Source organism: Mauremys mutica, chromosome 11 (genome assembly GCF_020497125.1).
Source record: "Mauremys mutica isolate MM-2020 ecotype Southern chromosome 11, ASM2049712v1, whole genome shotgun sequence".
NCBI classification, from domain to species: Eukaryota; Metazoa; Chordata; order Testudines; family Geoemydidae; genus Mauremys; species Mauremys mutica.
Window position 1 is genome coordinate 69,945,985 of NC_059082.1, and position 21,097 is coordinate 69,967,081.

Here is a 21,097-nt window from a genome sequence, read left to right on the forward strand (position 1 = left end):
CACAAAATACACCTGCAGAGTGCCGACTAGAACCTGCTTCCCACAGCTCCAACACACGCAAACTATTATAAAAACCTGTGCTGGTGGGAGCTGTTGGGTACTCAGCAGCTTTGAAAATCAGGTGACTTAAGTGACTTTACAGCACTGTAAATGATTACAAGATAACTGTCACTGCACAGGAGATAAACATCAAATTGCCTGCTCTGTTATACATTATGCACTGTTTGCATCTCTTCAGTAAAAGAGAACTGTAAAAATAAAGATGGCATCAGACTAAACACTGCTGATTAAGAGGGTTTATGTCCAAGATACATGTATCCAAATAAAAGCTAATATCTACAGTGCCTCTCCTGGGGAGGGACACATACCCTGACAGCTGAAAGAACCAGTGGAGAGGTTTACCTTGTGCAGCTTTCCGAGTGTTCCCATGTCCAGCCTGTCACTTTACCACAGCAAACAGGTCAGTAGAATGTGTTGGTTTGCCTGTGTCCTCAACTTCATTAGATTTATACAACTATTCAAAGAACCCAACACTATTGGGTGAGATTTTTCTTTTTCCCTTATTTAATTTCTTGAATTCATTTTCTGCTGTAACTGAACTGGAGAAAGTGTCAGAATCCACTGTAATTTCTCTTATGGAGAAAGTGTCTGAGATTTTTGCTCACCTGGGAAATCCCAATTTGGAAAAGTTTTCCCTTAACGTTTTGACATATTATTTTAAAAGAATAAGGCAAATGCTTCTTAGCATCTTCTGTTCTCTTTAGTAGTTTGCTTGTAATTTTCACCATTAGAGCACATTGTTGAAGAAAATTTAAAAATCGATATGTGGAAAGGAGCTACTACCATACAGTGAAAGCCAGTCAAAAAACAGAAAAATAATTGGGAAAACAGTCAAAATTTTGACATTGGTTCTGTTTTTCAGGGGTAAAAATGAACCAATTTTTCACCGTTTCTGAAATTTTCTATTATATTTTTGATTGAAATCATCACTGAAACTGTTGAAGAAATTTTTCATTTACTCAAAACTGTCAATTTTTTACTGCAAACTGGGTCTTCAGTAAATTCCTTTTTTTTTTAAATAGAAAATTTCATTAATGTCCATTTTGTGTGAAAACAAAATTTTTTGGGGTGGGGACGGAGGGAGGAGAAGGATTAAGTCCATTTTTCATCAATAAAATTTAGTTTGAAAAATTTCAACCAGATCTCTGGATAAGGGATACTTACAATTGCAAATGTCAGGTTCAATTTAAAGCCTTCATTTTATAACATATACATCCAAATTCTGGAGTGTACTGTAGTGATTTCTGATCTCTCTGCATTCTCCTGTTCCCTATAAAGCAGGCCTTGCTGCAATCTGAATTGATGTTTGGTGGTTCAGTAATTTCTGAGCAAGACCATCCTTATCAATAGTTGCTAAGTGGCCTAACCCTCTTTCTCAATGAAACAAATCCTGCTCCTTTCTAGTGTGGTTCCATTGATTTCAATGGGGCTGTTCTCACAAATGAGGTATGATTTAGTCCTACTTCGTTATAGAAAAAGGGAAACAAAACAATTGCTCACTTTTTAGAGCTCAGTGCTACTGTTCGTGCTCACTGGGCTCAATGGGAGTATTGCCCAAGTAAGAACGACTGGATCAGAGCCTCAGGGTCTCTTCAGCAATATCATTTTAAACACAGTTAGTTACAGTTTGCCTATTGACAGCCCTTCAAATCAATGGGGTCTGAAAAGTGGGATTGGGTGGGGAGGGTCAAACAACTGGGGAAAGTCAAAATCCAAGTTTATAATAATGAGAAGCTAGGTACAACTTTAACTATGTAACGGGTTTCAGAGTAGCAGCCCTGTTAGCCTATATCTACAAAAAGAACAGGAGTACTGGTGGCACCTTAGAGACTAACAAACTTATTTGAGCATAAGCTTTCGTGGGCTACAGCCCACTTCATCAGCTGCATAGAATGGAACATATAGTAAGAAGATAGATATACAAACAGAGAACATGAAAAGATGGACGTTGCCCTACCAATTCTATTAATAGCTCATCTTAATTAATTAGTCTCTTAGAATTGGTGTGGCAACTTCCACCTTTTCATGTTCTCTGTTTGTATATCTATCTTCTTACTATATGTTCCATTCTATGCAGCCGATGAAGTGGGCTGTAGCCCACGAAAGCTTATGCTCAAATAAGTTTGTTAGTCTCTAAGGTGCCACCAGTACTCCTTAACTATGTAGTGACACTAATAGCATCATTGTCTGGTCACAGGGTCAGGTATATAAACCAGATTGATCATATCACACTTTTAATTAGTAGGCATTAGACTCGATAAACAATATGACTGACTGTTAATTTTAAGTTAGTTTAACAAAACAAGGTCTAACAATACTCTTAAATAGTAATCAGTGAACGATTTAACTTAAGCAGTGAAATATTTGTAATGTGGTAACAAATTTTACTTTGGGTTTTTATTTAACTTTACGTGCCAGCAGGATCTGAGAACAGCATAAAACTTACTAGTAAGGTAACTTTATCTAGACGTCGTAATACAGAATCGACTATAGCTGTCTGTAGTCTCAGGGATGTTTCAGATTTGAGAAGAATAAGGTAAAAATACGACTTTCAGCGTACCAACAGATCTAGAATTCAGTAATCCTAGTGCTGAGCACTCTATACATTATTCATAAAGCAAAAAGTGTCAGTGATAAACACAGCAAAAAATATCTCTAGGCCAATTAACCATCACACAAGGAAAATATATCGATATTTCTTCTGGGTATTTCCTGCACTAATACTTCCTGATGATGATGATGATTGTATTCATCTGGGGGCCCCCAGCGTTACTGTACTACAATCAGGACTGGAGCTCCACTGTGCTAGGTTTTCTGCAACTACAAAGTAAAAAATGATCCCCTCCATGAAGACTGTCCAATAATTAGCATTTTTTTTATTGTGAATGATACAAATACCTCTTACTAGGCTTCATTGCCTCCACAGAAGTCATTAAATCTCACAGGATGAATGTCAATCCAGTGTCAGGCCCACAAAATTTCCTTCAATGCAGTCATACATCACTGGAAAGATCAGTGTGTTAGAGGTTCATTGGGTACCTTCTCCTGATACACAGGTTAAACATTGGTGAGACAGCTCCTGCTGAGGAACAAGGAAAGAGTCCAGCTGTTTAAATAGTTATTTTGCCTTTGGGAATGAAGGTCTGATCAATTTTTTAGGCGGTGCTACAGCAAATAGTGTGCGGGAAGCAAAACTGGTTCTAAAAAGAATAGATGCTGTGAAAAGGAGACAAAGCATAGGGTCTAGGAAACACACATCCGTGAGTACTAAAAGACTTGATCAAGGAATCATTAGGGTGAGATTCCTAAAGACTACAAGGTTGGAAATAAAGTGTTGAAGGACTCCTGGGACAAACTAGAAACTACAAAGCAGTGAATTAAACTGCATTAATGGAGGGAACCCTTGGAAAGTATTTTGAGGAGTGTGGCTGGAGAAGACCTTGTTTTGCTGAATAGTAGCTAACATGGAGTCATGCAGCAACGGGGCCAACTTGCTGATGTGCTTTGACGATACTACTGCTATGGTAGGGGATATTCTGAGGATAAATAGTACTAGGATAGTCTGAGCTTTTGAGAAAGTTCCACATCAGATTAGAGAAAGAGTTAAGCTAAGCTTAGAAACTGGAGGTGGAGTAAATATGGCGCTGAATAGAAGACTGGGACAAAGGGCAAAACTCACTCAGTGTGACTTCATATAGTTACACATGGAAATAACTTGATCCAGAGCACAGCTATAAATGATTTTTTTTTCTATTTAATTCATAGATGTTTAAGGCCATGAGGGACCATTAGCTCATCTTGTCTAATCTTCTGAGTAACACAGGCCATAGAATTTCACCCAGTTACTTTTGTACTGAGTCTAAGAACTTCCGTTTGATTAAAGCATATCTTCCAGAAACTTGAAAAGGGTTCATGAATGGGAGGGGTGGGGAGACAGAAAACAATTTTCATACCTTGATAGGCCTTTAGGTCGCCACTGGTAAATGTTCTGACTGCAAGCTCTGCAGGGCAGGGCCTGTGTTTTATTCCATGACATGTAATGCTCCAGGTACACTTACAGCACTCTCTAAGCATGCTTCACAGCTTAGATAGACAAACATATGCTAGCTCTGCTTGAGCTAAGATGCTAAAAATAGCAGTCTAGCCAGGGATAGCTCTGGCTAGTCACCAAGTATATATGCAGAGTGTCTGGGTGGGGTTGCATTCAGGTGGCTATCCCCCCAGCTACACTGCTAGTTTTAGTGTGCTAACTTGAGCAGAGCTAGTACGTGTCCATCTACCTGAGCTGGGAGCACGTAAATGTATCCCGAATGTTCACTATGTACATACAATTTGGCAAAAGGACTGAAGCCAAGATCTCCACGTTTGTGATAATACTAAAGAGAGAGAAAGAGAGAAGGCACATACATCAAGGAAGAATGTAAATGGACTCCGAAGCATTTGGGATCATTCCTGTGAATTCAGATGGGAGATGTATACAATATAAGACAAATGTAGACCTATCTTATAGCAAAGAACCAAATTGGGGAATGTGGCCCTAATCTAGCAAAGTGTTTAAGCATGTGTTTACTTTAAGAACCTGAATAGTCCCACTGAAGTTAACACTAATACACATGCTTAATGTTATGTACATGCTTATGTGCTTTGCTGGACTGGGATCTATGTGATGAATGAGGTAGTCTTCTAGCACATTGACAGAGCCAGCTCCAGGCACCAGCTAAGGAAGCAGGTGCTTGGGGCAGGAACTGGGCGGCCAGTCTCTCAGTCCCTCTCTCCATGTTTGAGCTGCCGCCGACATGCCACTGAAGAGGAAGAGACGGAGTGAAGGACCTGCCACCAAACTGCCACTGAAGAGAGTGGCTACTGCAGCTTTTTTTTTTGTTTTTCTTTTTTCGCCGCTTGGGGCAGCAGTAAACCTGGAGCTGGCCCTGCTCATTGATCAGGAAAAGTCTGTGAGGATTGTTGTGGAAACCTCTTGGAAAACATCAGCTAAGTACATGCTACACACAGGAAAGTTAAAGAAATCAGGGTAGTTTTAGCCGGTGGAGAATACAAAGTGTCACCATTCTTGGATACGGACATCAGTGCGTGTTAAATGACACTGACTGACTTCAATAAGAATTGTGAGTGATTAGCACCTCTAAGGAGCAGTACATGCCATGGGATATACAGATCCACAGCCATGAAGCTGCAAATAAGATCCAAGATTAATGCTGCAGACAGCTAAATTCTTAAGGACTTGGTGGTGCAAGATATAAATAAGCCAAGTAAATGAATGGTTTTTCCAAACAGTGTGAGCCTCTTTACTGACATTCTATTAAAAACTACAGATGGACCATGCTTATAAGAGATTTGTACAGATTAATACACCAAACCAGAATTAGACCCTCTATCTTTGCTTGTGTGTCAGACAACTTTCAGGATGATGATAACTGTTGTTTTTGTCTCTTCTTTTGTTTCAGGATCCACAACAACTATTTTATTTATTTTCTTTCGTGGTCTAAAACAACCTGACAAATCCTCTGCTACCATGAAGACTTTGCTTAAATTACAGAGTCTCAAATCCTTGTGGATTCCCAAATCAAGTTGTAGGCTTTTCCATAAACAGCCCAAGCTTCTTGCCCCAGAGCCGTTTTCGCAGAATGAATCTATCAGGCAGGGTGAACAGCAGGTGCCCGAATACTTTAACTTTGCAAGTGATGTGCTGGATAAATGGTCTCAGATGGAAAAGGTAAAATCTCTGTCATTGGGCAGATTAGAGATTTTATTTCTTTTTGAATAACTATTTTTGTCATTGATTTAAAAGACATATCAGTTTCTGAAGATAATTTGCATTTGAAATGATCATGTTTCTCGTGCTTTATCATTAGACGGGCTGGGTTCCTTGAGCTAAATCTTGTTCACTTTTCTCCCATCAAAGTCCTATTGAGACTCCTTGCATAGGTACAGCGGGAAGGTTAAGCAGGGCCAGCCCACAACTTTTGGCGCGTGAGTAGGGGAGATCAAATGATGCCACCATGCCCCCTCGCTTGGGCCAAAACTTTGAAAGGTCTCAATTCTGCCTTCTTTCTGTTCTACTCCTCTCATGGTACTGCTCTGCTACCTACCCCAATAAAGGAGAACTAACAACTTAAAATATCTTGTTCAAAAATTTTAAGTAACACTTAACTTTCAAACGCCTGACCAGCAAATGTAACTTTTCTTGTCTGCATTTTTATCTGTTTGAATAATCAAAGTGGTGCTTTCCGTGCCTTCTTGTTTGCAAAGATTTTAACTGATTCCTCAAGGTCCACAGTCTGGTCCAGCTCATGCTCTATTGAGATGGTTGCAAGGCCAACCAGCCTCTCCTGTGTCATTGTGGAGCGTAGATGTGTTTTTATTAGCTTCAGCTTGGAAAAGCTGCGTTCTCCACTGGCAAGGGGGGAGGGATAGCTCAGTGGTTTGAGCATTGGCCTGCTAAACCCAGGGTTGTGAGTTCAGTCCTTGTGGGGGCCACCTAAGGAACTGGGGTAAAAATCTGTCTGGGGGTTGGTCCTGCTTTGAGCTGGGGGTTAGACTAGATGACCTCCTGAGGTCCCTTCCAACCCTGACATTCTATGATTCTAACTGTTATAGGAAGAGTTAGAAATATGCACAGAGCAACAAAAGCATTTGAAAAGAGGGTGGTCATCACATATATTCCAGAACAGCCTTGGGAGTTGATCCTGCTGAAATGTATCTTGAAAGGGCTTTCAGTTCATCACCCAAACCACTTGCATCAATATCGTGCATGTCATCATGTATCAACACTGTCTCTAGTGCCCTGCATTGCTGGTGTAGGCCTTCTTCAGGTATAGTGAGGAGTTTTGGAATATCATACAACATCTCAAATATATTGCTGTGTTTCTTCAGCTGCATGAAACGTTCTTCTACTGACTGTCTTGCACAATCTAGCACCTGGTTAAATAATTCAACTTTGAATTGTTGTTTGGGGTCTCTTATGGGATTATCCTGTGCCTCGTAATCAAAATGTCATCTTCTTCGGTGACTCTTGTATTCTTGAATGGGTGGGAAAATAGCTTCATTGTGAAGGTCCTCTGCCAACTTCTGTGCACTGTTCAGAACGTTTTGAAATCCCTCATCTGACCGGTCAGACTGTAGGTATGACTTTGCTTTGTCCAGTTGTTCCATTGCTCCAGACATATCGAGGTCAACACCTTGGAGTCTCTTGCTTACAACATTTATTTCCAACAGTATGTCATGCCACAACACTAAGCCACACAGAAATTTGAAGTTATGTATGTTTCTGGTGATTCCATTTCCTTCTGCAACTGTTCTCCCACGAACAGTTCCTGTCATAGCATTATCCTCCATAATGGCAACTATGGCATCATCTGTCTTCCCAATTTGGTGTTTGATAGGCTTTATTGCCTTCACTCGACTTTCCCATCGTGTGGAACTCAGTGGTTTCAGTGTCAGAGAAGATGTTCCCAGATGTTGCTTCAAAATTTACCATTGATGAGTTGATGCAGAGAAAAATGCAGCACAGCACTCCACCATCTCTGTGCATCTAGAGCACAGAGAATACATATGAACTAGCAGCAGACACAATTTTCTACACTCTGGGTCCTAGTGGCGCCCCCCACACAGTCTGGCACCTGAGGTGGCTGCCTCAGTTCGCCTCATGGTAAGGCCAGCCCTGTACTGAGAGCTAACAGGCTACCTGTTTTCTGATGCCTATTTAAACCCTTTATTTACATAAGTGAAATAATAATGTCAAAGGTCCCTGTAAGCTGTTGGTCGGGGCTCAACTCTCCGGCTGGCGGGAGGGGAGCCACACCAACTCGCTCCTTGTCCCCTCTAAGTGGTGGGGCGGCAAGAAATCAGGGTTTGTACCGTCTCCCGTTCAGGCCCTCTGGATCAGGGGGGCTGGATAACAATAGTTCAATATAAGCCCAGGCCCTCTGGAGCAGGGGCTTGGGTAACAGCAATCAGTCTCAATAAGCCCAGGCCCTCTGGAGCAGGGGCTGGATAACCACAGTTCAATATGAGCCCAGGCCCTCTGGAGCAGGGGCTTGGGTAACAGCAATCAGTCTCAAGAAGTCCAGGCCCTCTGGAGCAGGGGGCTGGATAACAGCAATCAGTCTCAGGAAGTCCACAGGTTCAGACCCTCAGGCAGGGGACGAACACAAGGCACACAGTCTATCAGTGTAAGCCCAGGCCCTCAATTAGGGCGGGGCAGCACAATAGCAGTTCTACGCCCAGATCCTTACAGCAGGAGCTGGGCAACACCAGTTCAATATAAAACCCAGGCCCTCTGGAGCAGGGGGCTGGGTACCAACAGTTTACTACAGCAGTTCAGTTTAGGCCTCAGGTCCTTGCCTCAGGAGCTGAGCAACTACACAGTCAGTAAGCCCAGACTCTCTGGTCAGGGCGGGGCAACAAACCCTAATCCACAGGACTCAGGTCCTGATGTCAGGGGCTGAGCAACGACAGCAACTCAGGTTAGTGCAGGCATCTGTCTGCGTTGGGGTGAGGGGGAGACTGCCACCCGTGAGTGAGGTGGCAGGGGGGACACAGGCCCACCCACTCCACTGTGTCCCAGCCCGGGGCCCTATTAGCGGCTAGCACGGCCGCTGGTCAGTGGGGTCCTGACCGAAACACACCGACATGGGCACCTCGGTGCCTATAGCCTGACAGGGGTCGGCTATCCCCGGGCTACAGTCCATTTCCCCCTCTATGGGTACCTGCTCCTTGGTCGACGGGAGTTCGGACCAGTCCATCGGCATGGGGTCCGCAGGACCAGGGCTTGGGGGCAGGTCCGGCAACTCCTGCTGGAAGTCCGGCCCGGCTGCCTCCGATGGCTCCTCCGGATAACAGCAGGGCGGAAGCGGCGGCGGCGGCGGCTCCTCCTCGTACTGGGCGGGAGGAAGTCCTAGCGGCTGCTCCGGGTTCCGATCCCGGGGAAGTTCCGCGGGTTCCTCATCGTACCAGGCGTGGGGCAGTGGGGGCCAGTCCGGATCGCCACCTCGGGTCCTGGAGGGTTCCCAGTCTGGAGCTCCCGCCGGCACGTCTGCTCGCGGCGGTGGCTGGCTCCTGACTGAGCTCTGGCGTTCTCCTTTTCTACTTCCTGTCCCGCCCCTTGACTTCCGGGGGGCGGGGACAGGAAGTGGTGGCTCAGCCCAGCTGGGCTTCTGGGAGGGAGCGCCCTCTGCTGGGCAGGAGGGGAGCCACACCGACTCGCTACAGTCCCATACAAAGTGACCTCATGTGACTGAGGGGGAAATCTTTCCCCAAGGCACAGCTATCTCTCTCCAGAATGGATTCTAATAATGCACAGATCATCATGAAGGAAGTCCTTACCATCAATCAGCTCCATTGCTCCTTTTTGTTCTGAGTCCCCATCATGCAGGAGACAGAATTGTTCCTCAGCATGCTCATGTCATTTCATTTCACCCTGTCTCTGTTATCATCATTTAATAGATTCCTCTGACTCTGTGCCCAGAAAATGAGGTGTAACAGGTGAAGCATTTCATATCATCTGATATATCATAAGAGTGTTAATGTTGAGCATTAGAGACTTCAGGTGAAAGTCCGAACAGGCCTTCAGACTAGGGACAGTTGATCTGTTAAACTCCGAGGGCTCAGAAAAAGTAAAAGATTACTGGAAATAATTGGGGCTGATCCAAAGCTATGTGAGGTCAACAAGAGTTTTTCCAATGACTTCAATGGGCTTTGGATGATCCCCAATGTGCACGCCATGGGCTATACAGATCCACAGCAAACTCATCGATAGATGCACATCACAAGTTTGATTGGCATTTGAAATGATCCTTTTTCTTTTAACCCCTTGTGCTGTTTTGTAGGATGGAAAGAGATCATCAAACCCAGCCTTCTGGTGGGTAAATGGAAGAGGAAATGAAGTGAGGTGGAGCTTTGAGGAGCTGGGATTCCACTCCAGAAAAGTGGCCAATGTCCTCTCTGATATATGTGGTCTGCAGAAGGGAGACAGAGTTATGCTGATTCTGCCCCGGATACCGGAATGGTGGCTGGTGAATGTGGCTTGTATGAGAACAGGTCAGTTTCAGATTGCTCAACTTGATAGATAGCTAAAAAAATGTTAAGAACAGAAATGTATTAGTTTTCTTCTTTATGAAAAAAAACCAACTATATACATTAATGAACTACTATTCAGTTTTTGCCAATATTGATCCACATTTATTTTTGGTATAAGCTGGGGAATAATTTTTGGGTATGTTCCCACACGGAAAATGATCAAATTAAAAATGTCCACTTAAAAAATAACCTTATTGCTCTTCCAGGAATCAGCCTTATTTTAGGGACCTCTCAATTAACAGCTAAAGACATTTCGTATAGACTTCAGGCTTGTAAGGCCAAGTGTATCATTACCAATGATATGGTGGCATCTGCAGTGGACGCAGTTGCATCTGATTGCCAGTTTCTGAAAACCAAGTTAATTGTATCCGAAGGCAGAAGAGATGGGTGGCTGAACTTTAATGAACTATACAAGTAAGTAGGCATTCGCAGTGCTACAATAACAGGATAGAAAATGAGGCTTTCTCAAAAGTACATGTATCCATTAGACTCAGAGGCAGGCATTAATGGAGTTTTTTGCAACAGCCTTGCTGATGTTTCCAAATCAGAGTTGGTTTTGTAACAGCAGTCTCTTTCCAAGTGGGTCCCTCCTCTCCTTACTTAATGGGCGTTCTGTACATGAAATAGGGGCAGGAATTAGACCTAAGTTGTTTTTGTCTAATTTGGTCAAATGTGTCTATGGAATAATTGGCCCTTGGTGCTCATGTGGACATCTCCAAATCTCTTCCTTTTGAAAACTAGACTGGAAGTCTCACTGCAGAATTTCTTGCAGTATTTCTGTGCTTCCAAATTCTAGCCTGGTCAGCTAGATCACAAGAATAACATTTCTAATAGTTGTTTGGAATTTCTGCTCCTATGTGGACCCAGGAAATACCCCAATTCTTCACCTCCTTCTTAGCTTTCTGAGAATCACTGAAGTGCAAGTGATGATGTGGTATCCACATCTCCCAACTTGATTGTCCCACTAATAGATCAATTTTTGCTTCCTACATGAAGCTTCCCTGGTGTCTTCCTTCTCTTTCTCCTTTAAGAAGACTCTACCATGCTGATGTCTCAATAACTTTTCTGTTGTTTAATTATATTAGCTGGATAGGATTTAATGCTGGATGAGAAATGAGACTAGAGTAAGGCAGGCTATCTGAAAGAAAGTCAGGGCTCTCTCCAGGGAGAAGTAATATCCAAAGGACAAAGGAGGAGCTTCATCCTGGATGGGAAAGAGGGCAGTTGCAACAGCAAATCCACATTTGCATATCAAAACCTCAGCAGATTGCACCTGTGTCCATTTTAGCCACCATTATATTCTATATTTTAAAGAATATAATTTTTTAAAATTATTTTTAAAGAGCACAACCTGCTGATCACATCTGCGTTAAAACAAAGATTCAAGACCCAATGGTTATCTACTTTACCAGCGGAACCACAGGTTCTCCAAAAATGGCTGAACACTCCCAGGGCAGTCTTGGTTTTAGACCTGTCATAAGTGAAAGGTAAGGACTGTGGCTCTGGTAGTTTTATAACATGGGGCCAAACTGAGTGTGAGTGGAATGCATGAGTCTGATTGGTGTATCTCAGTTATCTTGGTCAAAGGTCTGATTAAGAAGCATTGGGTAAGAAATATGCAATGTGTGGCTTCAATCCTCCTCCCTAGTGATGTCACTGGCAAAACTCCCCCTGTCTAAAAGGGAAGTGGGATCAGACCTCATCTTTCCATTTTGAATTAAGGAATGACTCCCAGCATTTCTTGAGAGGGATTCAGGTGACAACCTACAACTGGAGATAACTCTAGAAGCACAGCTCCTATAGATACCACGTGCTTGGGGCTGCAGAGCATCTTGGGATTGGATAGCTGTGCAAAGGCAAGAGAAGTCATGGGGGTGGAGGGATAGCTCAGTGGTTTGAGCATTGGCCTGCTAAACCCAGGGTTGTGAGTTCAATCATTAAGGGGACCATTTAGGGATCTGGGGCAAAAATCTGTCTGGGGATTGGTCCTGCTTTGAGCAGGGGGTTGGACTAGATGACCTCCTGAGGTCCCTTCCAACTCTGATCTTCTATGATTCTATGAACTCCATGACACAGATCACCTTTGCCCCCAGCACAGTCACTGAGATCCATGAATTTAAAGAGTGGAATTCCCAGCCTCCTCCATAGAATCCTCAATGTCTTCCTCTACCACCTCGTTTCCCCCCACACACCCCCATGCAACAATGGAAGAACACACAGGAAATTCACCCTGATTAAATTCAGAGTCCCCAGCTCTCCTGCATGGGTTATTCCTGCAAAGAGAATGGAGCCCACAAGCTCATCATGAGGCAATACCCTTGTTAACGTTTAATGTGTATACATCTAGTTAAAGTTCTTGATTTCTAGTTCCATTGTCTATAAAAAAAACACTTTTCCGTAACCACTCCTTTCTCTTCATATCAGATACTGGCTGGATTTGACTCCTGAAGACATGATGTGGTGCTTATCAGATACAGGCTGGATAATAGCTTCGCTGGGGTCTGTTCTTGATCCATGGGTTTTCGGATCATGTGTCTTTGTACACAGCCTTCCACAGGTTGAATCAACAACTATCCTAAATGTAAGAAAAAAAGTCATCCTGTAGATCTGTTGAAGTTTCCCCATGTGCAAGGTAGACCTGAAAATAAATCTTGAATTAACTGAGCAGCTCCTATTAGGATTTTTCACTTCAGGTCAATCAAAATGTTTTGTTTAAATTTTGGCCTTTTCTCAACTTCTTTTTCAAGTCAGGAAATTCATCGAACGGACACAGGTTCAGTTTAGACAAATCAGTATTTTTGACAAAATAATGATTAGTTGAAAAACTAACTCTATTCCCGAGGTCATTACTTGCTCTTTATTCATAGCATTCCAGAACAGGAATGTAAAGTAACACTCAACAGCTGTAGTAACTGGTGGCATTTCGGGGGGAAAGCCAAAAGAGAGCCAAAACGTTGGTACAGTCGATGAAGAGATAGTATTTGATAATATAAGTGATTACAGTAGTTTGAAACTGGAGAAGGAGTTCTCTCTACACTGGCTAAGGAAGAGGATGGGATTGGGGAGTGGACTTCCCCTCTGTTTTTAGCAGAGAAGGGGGAACTTTCTCCCCCACACACTCTCCCGTACTCCCTTAGCTAATGTAATCTTTGCTGCAGTTCACATATAAACTTTGTTCATCTTGCTGTTTTATTTGATAGACTCTCTCCAGATTTCCCATCACCACTATCTTTGGTGCTCCGACTTTGTTCCGCATGCTGGTGCAGCATGATCTTACCAGGTACTTCAGGAAAGAGAAGACTTACTAACAATACTCACCTGGATAAATTTTCATGAAATCACAGTTCTAGGTGCTTGGCACAATATATTGAGTTTCATCAGTATAACCAGCATCTTCTGAAAAGATAGTTATGAGAAATGCGTGGGTTTTTCATAGTTTCATTATGAAAGATAAAGGATACACAGGATTTTCCACTGTTTCTCTCCAAAATGTTGGGGTCAAAGCTGACATTCTAAGCAAAGCTCAAAGGGGGTGAAGCCAAGTGCATCAAACCCAGAAACAATGTTCTCACGAACCCATTTAGAGGTGCTCAGATTCCATGGCTATGGGTGACCTTCTGCCATGACTTCAGTGCTGGGAATACAACCCTCCAAAGATGGTCCTTCTGCACATGCGGTGGCAGGACTCACGAGTACTCTTTTGTAGTAAACTAACAAATACTAGCAAAATTCTCTACCATACATTTCAGTTACCAAAGGATTTTGTTTTTCATATCTTAGCGATGTGTTTTTCATACTGGCCCATTCATGTGACTGTAACTGAGTAGGAATGTGAGCTGATTTCAGTGGGACTACTGGACAGAGTTTAGCACAGGCATGTGTCCTTGCAGAATCAGGAGCTTAAGTAGCTGAAATCTCTTCCTCTGATTTCTGTACTCGAGTGAATTTAGCTCTTTCAACCAAGAGCTTTCCATTATTGTTTGTCGCCATTTGCAAGCCCTTTAGCTGCTGTGCTTATCACCAATAGCCACTGGAATCCAGCAACAGGCCCCTTTGCCCTCAATGGCCTTTCAGTGACTCTCATGATTTTTTAAATCCTTATTAAGTTCCAAGTTCATGAGTCTGCAGCACTGTGTGAGTGGAGGGGAGCCACTCAACCCAGAAGTGATGGAGCAGTGGAAAAGGACGACTGGCCTGACTATCTGTGAAATATATGGACAAACAGAAACAGTACGTTCAAATGGGTTAATAATGTGTGTGTTAGTTTTAAGTTCATTTGCTTTTTTGAGTTGTATGGTTAAAAAAAACCAAGAGGAAACCATTTGTTACTTACTTGAAATGTCAAGGAAGAGTCCATTAAAATACAGTAACTTATACATTTATGGTGATTTGAAAACATGGCTTTCTTGTAGAGCTCAGGGAAAAGGTGGAGTTTTTGTGCTTTCATCTTTCCATAAAGATTTCTGAGAAAATCCTGAGTGAAGTGATAGGGAAGAAGGAGGATGTTGTTGCTAAGATATAGGACTGGGGGTCAAGATAACTGGATTCTTTTACAGGTTGTTTCTCAGACTTGCTGTGTGACCTCATGCAAGTTACTCCACCGTCCCAATCTTTAAAATACCTGCCTAGCCCACAGGGGTTTTGTAACCCTTAATTCATAGCAGTTTGGAACTGGAAGTGGAAAATTAATGGCTGTAGAACCTGACTGAATATCTGTAATATTTCTGCAGAAATAAAATTCTCTTTTTACAGGGAATAGTTTGTTCCGTTTTCAAAGGGATGAAGATTAAACCAGGATCAATGGGAAAGGCAGTTCCCCTTTATGATGTTCAGGTTTGTTAATACAACTTCCTGTCTTATATCAGTTTAAGTTATTTGCTTTACTGAAGTAGGTTTTTCTTCTTCTAGATCATAGATGAGAATGCTAATGTTCTGCCTCCTGGACAAGAAGGGGAAATTGCCATCAGAATCAAACCTAAAAGGCCACTTGGTCTTTTCTCTAAGTACATAGTAAGGAACTTGTTTTACCACCCTAGGAAACCCCTATAATTCCATACTAGATACAAAGACCCAGATTTTCATCAGATTTTATGCCTATTCACCAATCTCAAGGTCACTCACTGGACTAACAGTCCTCCCAACTAAGGAGAATCTGAAGGAACTCTCTTCAAGGTAGAGATGGGACCAGGTTAAAAGAATCTAGATCCAGATTCTGAACCTCTGTCTGAACCTTTCCCCGTCAATGAGGTGGAGTTTACAATACCCACCTTTGTACAACTCTTTGAGATTCTATTACCAAAGGTGCTATTTAAAGACAAAGGTTTGTTATTTATTTCTCTTTCATTGCTATACATTAATATGCTATACGGGTCTGATCACTTTACAGTTGTGTGTAAAACAGGAGAATGTATGATTATACTACACTAAAGATTTTAATTGTCATTTGTGAAATGTTATCAGGATAACCCTGAGAAAACCGCTTCATCAGAACGTGGAAATTATTTTGTCACGGGAGACAGAGGGACTATGGATGAAGAAGGATATTTCTGGTTTCTTGGAAGATCTGATGATGTCATCAATTCTTCAGGGTTAGTTTGTTTTACTGGTTTTTCAAGATTTGTATAGTTCTAGCATAATATAACATAAGATTTATAAGAGAGAAACTGGTGATGAGTTTTTTGCATGAAGTAACTTACAAGGGGACTTACAAGAATTCAAATGAATCAGACATAGTCTTATTTTGGCAGCATGGTTCAATGACTAGTGCATTGGACTAGGACTCAGGAGAGCTGGATTCTATCCTTGGCTCTGCCACTGCCCTGCTGTGTAACCTTGGTCAAGTCAGTTGCTGCCTCTGTTTCTCCTGACACCCTTTGTCTGTTGGAGGAGGGAGTTTTTTGCAGCACACCTAGCACAACATGGGTCTGATTTTGGTTGGGTCCTTAGGCAATAATCAGTTCTTTCGTACCCCGGTACTGGTTAAAAGACATATTCACAGCAGATCAGTATAATTACATACCTCCTTTTCCTCTCCTAGGTATCGTATTGGACCATCTGAAGTAGAGAATGCCTTGATAGAGCACCCGGCTGTAGTAGAATCCGCTGCTGTCAGCAGCCCAGACCCCCTCAGAGGCGAGGTAATGAGGTTGAGAGTGATGAGGAAAATATTTCATAGAGGCAAAACAGTTTGTGATTCACTTTACAAAGTGCAGCTGTTGCACAGCATCACATCAGTGTGAATGGTCCTTTACCAGCGTGATAAACAGAAACCTATGTACATCCCTTTGCTCTATTTATTCACCTCCACAGTCTCTCCCCAAGAGATAATTATGGTGACAGACACTTTCCCATCAGTAGACCTTCCTGCTATTAAGGGCTTGTCAACACACACAAGTTGTAACACTTTTTACAATACCGGTATAGTTAGAGCAGTACAGCACCCTTTGTGTGGATGCAGTTATTGGTAGAAATGTGCTGATATCGGTACAGCTATTCCCATACTGAAAGGAGAATAAGCTATACTGGTACAGGGCAACTTTATACTGGTATAATTGTATCCATACTAGTGGTTACATTGAAAAAAAAATCACACCCCACATCAGCATAGTTATACCAGGACAAAAACTGTGTGCAGACTAGGCGCAAGAGTGCCTTGAAAGCACAGTCCTGCCATTGTGGAGTGGAACTGTACTGCCTCAGTGTGAGTTGTGTGACCAGTGCATGCTCAGTGCCTCAGAGAAATCAAAGCTTCCTGAAGCTCCCACAGAGCACAGTCACTGCAATCCCCCTTCCATCATGTGCTCCTTCCTAAGTCCCACCAGCCCTGCTGCTTAGTGTGTGTGATGGGGGAAGCGAGGCCACGGCCATGCTTCCTAACCAGCGTGGCCAGCTTTAGAGACGGTGGGAGCACGAGCCAGGAACAACCATTGTGATCGTGAGAACTACAATTGCACGTGAGCCCTGCACTGCTGTGAAGGGCAGAGGGGACAGTCCTTGCACCCCTTCTCTCACTTACCTGCCTACTCACAGGCTGGTGCTCAGTTTTAGAGACAGACTGCTGTCTTCACACATCTCTTAACCATCTCGTACTCTGGGAACGATATTGCTAACTGGGAACTAAATCTAACAATATTTATAAATTGCTGGTGTCAGTTTGGTACTATTGATTTTACCCTGTAGGTGGTGAAAGCTTTTGTGGTCTTGTCACCTGCCTTTTCCTCGTGTGACCTGGAAAAATTAACGCTTGAGTTGCAGGAGCATGTCAAGAAAGTCACCGCTCCATACAAATATCCCAGAAAGGCAAGTACCCCCAAGCGGTGATTTTTAACATAGGATACGTCTCCTTCTTAAATCTCTCCAGAATGAACCATTCTGGGTTTACTTAGAACTACAAAGATTCCTTTACTCATCGAAAAGAGAGAGATCAAGATTTAGAGAGACCCTTTGGTTCAGGGAAACTTTCCTAAATCTCATTTATTTTTCTCTTTCATACGTTTTTAATAAAATTGTTTGTTAATAAATGTACCCCTGTACCTTTAAAAATATTCCTGGGCCAGGTAGAATGTCCTAGTTAGATACTCCCCATGTTCCAAACCAGGGATAAAATCATGCAGGCAGCTGTTCCGCTGTAGCACATTAAGCGAAGACACTCTATGCTAACAGGAAAGAGCTCTCCCATCGGCATAATAAAAACACCTCCTTGAATGGCAGAAGCTATGTCGGTGGGAGGAGCTCTCCTGCCAACATAACGCCGTGCACACGAGCGCTTATGTTGGTTTAACTTATGTCACTCAGGAGGTGGTTTATTCACACCTCTGAGTGACATACGTTATGCCGACAAGCTGTAGTGTAGACATGGTCTTAGTTAGTGCCTGATTCTGGAAACTGTCAGGCAAGTAGCCCTGACTCATGTGAGTCCTCCCATTCTTCCACATGGGGTCAGAGCCACCATTGCCAAAAAAAATCCCAAAACATCACTGGAAGCATACTAAGTTGTTTTGTGTTTTTTATTAGATGGAATTTGTCCAACAGCTACCCAAGACAATCACCGGGAAAATCAAGAGGAATGAGTTAAGGAACAAAGAATGGGGGCGAATGTAACATTGTTGGGAGTTTAATATAGCTTCTTTCACTCCAATGATGTCATGCAAGTTGTACCAGTTCTCAGGGTGCCCCGAAGTGTGTTACCTTGTTGTCTCCTTCCTTCCCCCACTACTGCCAGCGAGAGAGAGACTTGCTGATGCTTAACCAGTCTGTTAGTCACCCAAACAATCTCCTCAGGGCAATGCAAGGCCTCATTTTTCTTTGCAGATTAACCATAGGTGCACCCTAGTCCCTGAACCACCTTTGCAGTGTTCCCCTGTGATAGCCAGCCTGACCAGGGATGGTCTCTAGATAATACTTAGTGCTGCCACGAGTGCAGGGGACTGGACTAGATGACCTCTCGAGGTCCCTTCTAGTTTTATGATTTTATGATTCTGAGCTGCTGTTACAGAAATAGAGAACCATTTGCTAGTTGGCATTGAGAGGTTCTTAGGGTGTCACAAGCGTCTCTGTGTTATAATTGCCTTTTTTCTATTGGATTTTTCCAATATCATGAGCACCTAGATTACCTGGAAAATTTAACAGAAGGATCCAGGCTGCAAAATTGAATCCTATGATGAACCCAAGCTGCAAAGTTCCGATCTGGTTGCAAACCAAATTTTCCCAAATGTGGTTCCAGTTTCAAGCATTTTATTGATAGGGGCCAGCAGCAGAGTTCCGAGCTAAACCTGAACTTTCCCAAACTCCATTGTGTTCAGATCTAGGATTTGGCTGTGTTGCATCTATGTTCTGGAAAGTATTTGAGATCAATGAGACAGTGTTGCAAGCTGCAGAAAAATACAGAGATGTCCTTTAGAAGTTATAATGATTTACCTTATCCAAACTATAGACCAATACACCCAGCCATGTGAAAACGGAAAGGCCTGCTCAACTGATACCACCTCCAGATACCACACTTTAATATAGGTACAGCTGACAATGTGGGCCATCTGATCCAGCTGATACCATGGCCACGCTTTATCAACAAGCACTACCCAATACAGAGGCAATCAGCCTAGATTTAGCTCCCCAGCCTCACTTCTAATCTTGGCCAGGAGTAGAGAAAATACTTGCATCACCTCTGCAAGTCACTGACAGAAAGGTCTGAACGGCTTGCTGTTGGACAGGTGAAACCCAGTCAGGTAGAGCAAACCGAGGTTCTCTGCCATTTTACCCACATGTGGCAGGACAAGCCCACCAGTGGGCTCCTTTAATGCAATAGTCATCTAGATTGTATTACGGGTCAATGAACAGACTTTCTGAATGTCCTACATGGCTTACTAGCTGACCCAATGCTCCTATAACGTTGTGTCTGTGGGCATATGGCCACAGTTTGTTACAGTAGCATGTGCTGTAGAGTGCTGAGTTCTAAGGACGTACCAATTCTTAACTCTTCATCACCAAGTGTTGCACTTTGCCCACTCAAGAATGTTTATTTTTCTGACCTGTGATCTTTCACTAGCTCACAAAATGTCTTTGACAATCAGCTGTCCTTCTCCATTCACTAAACAGCAAGACATTTTTAGAGACCAGCACCTTCTTGGGAGCTGAGAGAAAAGCTTTTACACTCAGCATCCCTAGAAGTGTGTGTCACACCCCTCTGCAGCTGGATTTTTATTGTGATTATAAAACAAGATTTGGAATGTGACTATTTTGAGCAATGAAAAACAACATTTATTTGCTAGGAATAACACCTGTCTATGTCAATGAAATAATTTCTGTGCTAAAGACTGCTGCAATGAATGCAAAAGAAGTTCAATAAACACAATATTTACTTTGCCCCCTGTTTTGGTGATGATTTATTTTTTAAATGTACATCAGTGTGTCACAAAGACATGGTTGATGACTCCCAAACCTACCTCTCAATACTCCTCCTTTCCTCCTCTGTGCAATCTCATGTAGACAAGACACGCACTAGCTCTGCTCGAGCTAGAATGCTAAAAATAGCAGCATAGGCGGCAGCTCAGGTTAGCTGCCCTAGTATGCACCCACGGAGTCAGGCAGGATTGTACTTGAGGGAGGCTAGCTCAAACCACCGCCCTTGCCACTGAGGCCAGTGCTATTTTTAGTGCACTAACTCAGTCAGAGCCAGCAGATGTCTCTCTAGGAGTGCGGGGAAGCACCCTCCCAGCTGGTATGTAGATATACCCTCTACCTGCCAAAATCAATCTCCCCATCTTCCCCTTCAAACTGGCTCCTCTCCTTCCAGTCTCCATTACCACAACAAACTCCACCGGTCTCCCCCTCAGCTTTTATCTTTGGTGCTGCAGTCAGAAAGGGTCACTCTCTCTCAATTCCAGGGATATTCTAGGAGCCAGCCCCTTGTACCCCACAATATGTGCACACATGCACACAGAGCGGTAGGCGTAGGAAACATTCTCTTTCTCTCTGCAATGGCTCTGCACTAAGCTGCAGGGGAACACCCCATGAGGCCTAGCACAATAGCTAGGGAACCCCTAACTGCATTAGGAAGTGGACAACCCTAATTCCTAGATTCCCCCAGGGAAACCTTGGGATTGGAGAGGGTAGTAGCCCTGCTCAACATGCCTGCTGACAGCACAATGGCTTCTCTTCTCCTCTCCCCTCCCCATCCCGTGGGTCTTCTGGGGGCACCAGCTGGCTGTTCTCCTCCTCCCCTACTGACGTCAATGGGAGTTTTGCAGTCAACTTCAGTGAAGGCAGGATTCATTTAGTTTGCTGTTTTTCCAGACTCTAATCCAGTCTGTTAAATATAAAGAGCTTTAATTTTATTCCTGGGCCAGGTAGAATGTCCTAGTTAGATACTCCCCATGTTCTAAACCAGGGGTAAAATCATCAGCTTCTTACTTAGCTTTTACCTACGCCTTACTCAGGAACACTC

General features: G+C 43.2%; 2 protein-coding genes across 2 annotated transcripts in view; both read left to right on the top strand.

Moving 5' to 3' along the window:
- The first annotated feature begins 324 nt into the window (after positions 1 to 324).
- On the top strand, positions 325 to 20,016 carry LOC123343862 (acyl-coenzyme A synthetase ACSM4, mitochondrial-like). The gene is made up of 14 exons (XM_044979333.1): positions 325 to 460; positions 5,523 to 5,791; positions 9,906 to 10,116; positions 10,362 to 10,569; positions 11,499 to 11,642; positions 12,580 to 12,736; positions 13,356 to 13,435; positions 14,262 to 14,385; positions 14,908 to 14,988; positions 15,064 to 15,165; positions 15,616 to 15,743; positions 16,193 to 16,292; positions 17,335 to 17,454; positions 18,169 to 20,016. The coding sequence occupies exons 2-14, from the start codon at positions 5,591 to 5,593 to the stop codon at positions 18,253 to 18,255; spliced, it is 1,743 nt and encodes a 580-aa protein (XP_044835268.1). The 5' UTR covers positions 325 to 460; positions 5,523 to 5,590; the 3' UTR covers positions 18,256 to 20,016.
- Positions 358 to 21,097, top strand: part of LOC123343861 (acyl-coenzyme A synthetase ACSM4, mitochondrial-like) — a 47,572-nt gene continuing 26,832 nt past the window's right edge. The window contains exon 1 of the mRNA XM_044979332.1: positions 358 to 460. The gene's annotated coding sequence lies outside the window, so the exon portion shown is untranslated. The remainder of the gene's footprint in view (positions 461 to 21,097) is intronic.

Excerpts from the sequence above, each read along its gene's own strand:
- LOC123343862 (XM_044979333.1), top strand. The coding sequence starts at position 5,591 with ATGAAGACTTTGCTTAAATTACAGAGTCTCAAATCCTTGTGGATTCCC. Across the intron at positions 5,792-9,905 it reads AATGGTCTCAGATGGAAAAG|GATGGAAAGAGATCATCAAA; the intron begins GTAAAATCTCTG and ends GCTGTTTTGTAG. Across the intron at positions 15,744-16,192 it reads GATGTCATCAATTCTTCAGG|GTATCGTATTGGACCATCTG; the intron begins GTTAGTTTGTTT and ends TTCCTCTCCTAG.